The sequence below is a fragment of the Austrofundulus limnaeus genome, unplaced genomic scaffold, assembly GCF_001266775.1.
Source record: "Austrofundulus limnaeus strain Quisiro unplaced genomic scaffold, Austrofundulus_limnaeus-1.0 Scaffold2329, whole genome shotgun sequence".
In the NCBI taxonomy this organism is placed as follows: domain Eukaryota; kingdom Metazoa; phylum Chordata; class Actinopteri; order Cyprinodontiformes; family Rivulidae; genus Austrofundulus; species Austrofundulus limnaeus.
In genome coordinates, this window is record NW_013954731.1 from 1,726 (window position 1) to 4,569 (window position 2,844).

Here is a 2,844-nt window from a genome sequence, read left to right on the forward strand (position 1 = left end):
AGCCACAGTCATGGTATGGTATCACAGCTGTTTATTCAAGATATTGTGAAATCACATGCTAAAAGCATTCAGATCTGTGGGACATTCCCTGAAACATGAGTTGACTTCTGATGATATAAAATAGTAAACCTGGACTTTGAAGGTAGGCAAGTTTCCCATGATGCATGGGTATTTTGTGAGATAGTATCAAGCAGAACTCATCAAGTTAAAAGCAAGAGTCACATATTGATACAGGTTTTTAATCTGTTATTTTAGAGTAAAATAATAACAATAAAAAGAAGACATGACATTTTTCGCAAGTGGTTGCTTCCTGCTTCCAGATCTTTTAGTTTTCAGTTTGAGCCTACACAATAAAAGGTACGTCTCTGTGAAATGGACTTTTTGTCAATTCGTGGCAGATTGACTTTGAGACAGAAAGAAAAGGACAGAGAGCTCAAGGGAGCTGAGATGAGAAAGTCAAATGATTTGACAGAAGGGAAAAGACTGAACAAAAGACCAGATGGACTTCAATAACGCAAATAAAGGAAGTGACTGTTACAGGGGACAAGGTGGAAATGAGGTACAGAAGGAGCGAGAGACAAGGACAAGTAGGCAGGCTGAAGGAAAGATCACCTCCTTCGTACCCGCTACAAACTGTAGAGGCAATGGGGAGAGAAAGTGCAGAAAGGAAGAAATGTGGTCTGTATGGGGTGGGGCGGGAGTGGAGGTGGGGCAAGTGTGGGAGAGGCAAAAGGGTGTGTGCACACATGAGCCTCTTCCTCTTCATGCCACACGCCTCTCCAGCACAGAATAGAGAAAGTTGGGGTCAAATTTTGAGTCCTCTCTAGCTCACTCAGAGCAGATCCAGTGTTTTTTTTTAATTCTTTTCTTTTTCTCTCCTAGCCATCTACTCAGTTTCACTCTCACACACCCACCAGCCATCACTGCTGGTTCTGTGGAAGGAAAAGAAGAGAACTGTTRCACACCTTTACACTCAGCTGCTCCTCAAGCCATCGCCATCCTCTTTGTTCAGAATGTGGACTTTACTTTTGGGGGTCATCTTTGGATTGCTGGCCTCCTCCAGGTCGGATCAACTTCAAGGTGAGGAGCCCTTTTGTTTGACATCTTCTTTCTTTCTTTCTTTCTTTCTTTCTTTCTTTCTTTCTTTCTTTCTTTCTTTCTTTCTTTCTTTCTTTCTTTCTTTCTTTCTTNCTTTCTTTCTTTCTTTCTTTCTTTCTTTCTTTCTTTCTTTCTTTCTTTCTTTCTTTCTTTCTTTCTTTCTTTCTTGTGTTTAAATGGAACTGCCATGAATGTCATTTTTTTCTTTGTAATCAGATTTTAGGAACAAACATTTTTTCCCCCCATCTCTTAAATCTTTATGAGCACATGAGAGTATTCTTATAAAGAGAAGTGGGAGAGAGAAAACCGCTGCACTCTTGTGAGGATGCTGCTTGTACGGATGAGTGAATGCTGGCAGGAGAACATGTGCTGCACCAGCACAGACAGGCTTACGTCTGGTCTGTCTCAGACGCCTAATAGACACAAAGAGGACGAGCGTTTTTGCTCTCTCTCTCTCTCTGTCTGAAACATACACTGGGTAGTCAGCATTAGCCACGCTGGTTTTGGATTATCATTATAGCGTTTATGGAAATTTCTATTAAACTGGAAGTGGATTTAAGACTTTGTTCCCCCTCTCTCTTTTTTTTTACTCTGCCATGTTTAATGCTTAGATCTGTGACACAAAGGATGCTCTTTAATCCACTTTCTTTGTCCTCTTTCATTGTCTTATTTTTACCCTTTGCCACCTTGCCCCATGTGGTTTGTGTATGTTTTTATTGGGTTTGTTGCTTAGAGCGACAGTCTCTGGAGGTGAGCTTGGTTCAAATGGGTCTAGGATTTGTCTGGCTCGGTCCCAGAGGAGCTGGTGGTTCAGTTGTTCACAAAGACTCATCTCTGGCACAGAGCCAAACAATCAGCATTAAATTGCAAATTTGAGCAGGATTTAAAGACAAATAGGAGAATACCTGGTGGACGTCTCAGGTGCAGAGCATGTGGGTGGAAGGAGTGGGATGGATCCTTTTTCAGTCTTTTTGTCTCAGCCTGTCTTTACCTCGCGAGACCCGTGTGTTCAGACGTGTGTGTGCTTTGTAGATGAGCATGTGTTTTGTGAGTGGGCAGAAGTGTTTACAGTCATTCTTGTCTGGCAACTTAAGTGCTCCGAGTTGGAACTGCTCATCCAGGTCCAGACAGCTCATTAACCACGTAAACCAGTGGGTGCATTTTTAACAACAGCAAAACTTGACATTAGCCAAGGCAGCCTATTTTAAACCAAGCTGCAAATTAAGAAAACCTTCTTATACTGAATGTTTTTTTTCTTTTTTTTAATGCAAATGATAAACTGACACAAATGGTATATTTTTTATTCACTGGTGACTTTAGTTACACTAAAACCATTCATGTGTTGCMACTTTTTTTGTCACTGGGTCATTACTTTGTGGCTGCAAAACATCTGCAATATGAAGCAATGTTTAGAGTTTTAGTACAAGAAAGACTTATTTCTTCATTTCCATAATTAGAGTAAAAACTCAAATAAGTATGTATGTATGCGGATGATTTTGAACAAATATGGAGCTTTTTTAAAGATGCCTAAATATCTTGCAAATGAACTTATTTCTGAATTATCTTGAAAACTTGCTGTAGAGATATCAAACTACAACATTTTTTATTTAAATTTAAATTTAATTTAATTAAATTTTTGCTTAAAATATTTCTCTTCTCTATATTCTAGCTAATCTGCCTGCAGCTTGTTTTGGAAGGTCATATTTACCCTCTGGTTTTGAGAGACCCCCCCCCCCCCCCCCCCCC

The 2,844-nt window shown here is 40.0% G+C and overlaps 1 protein-coding gene across 1 annotated transcript in view; it reads left to right on the forward strand.

Annotated features, from left to right (window-relative positions):
- Nucleotides 1-722: 722 nt before the first annotated feature.
- LOC106510809 (CD44 antigen) overlaps nucleotides 723-2,844 on the forward strand; it is a 10,174-nt gene continuing 8,052 nt past the window's right edge. Inside the window, exon 1 of the mRNA XM_013999532.1 lies at nucleotides 723-1,080. Coding sequence (XP_013854986.1) covers nucleotides 1,014-1,080 — 67 coding nt within the window. The 5' untranslated portion in view covers nucleotides 723-1,013. The remainder of the gene's footprint in view (nucleotides 1,081-2,844) is intronic.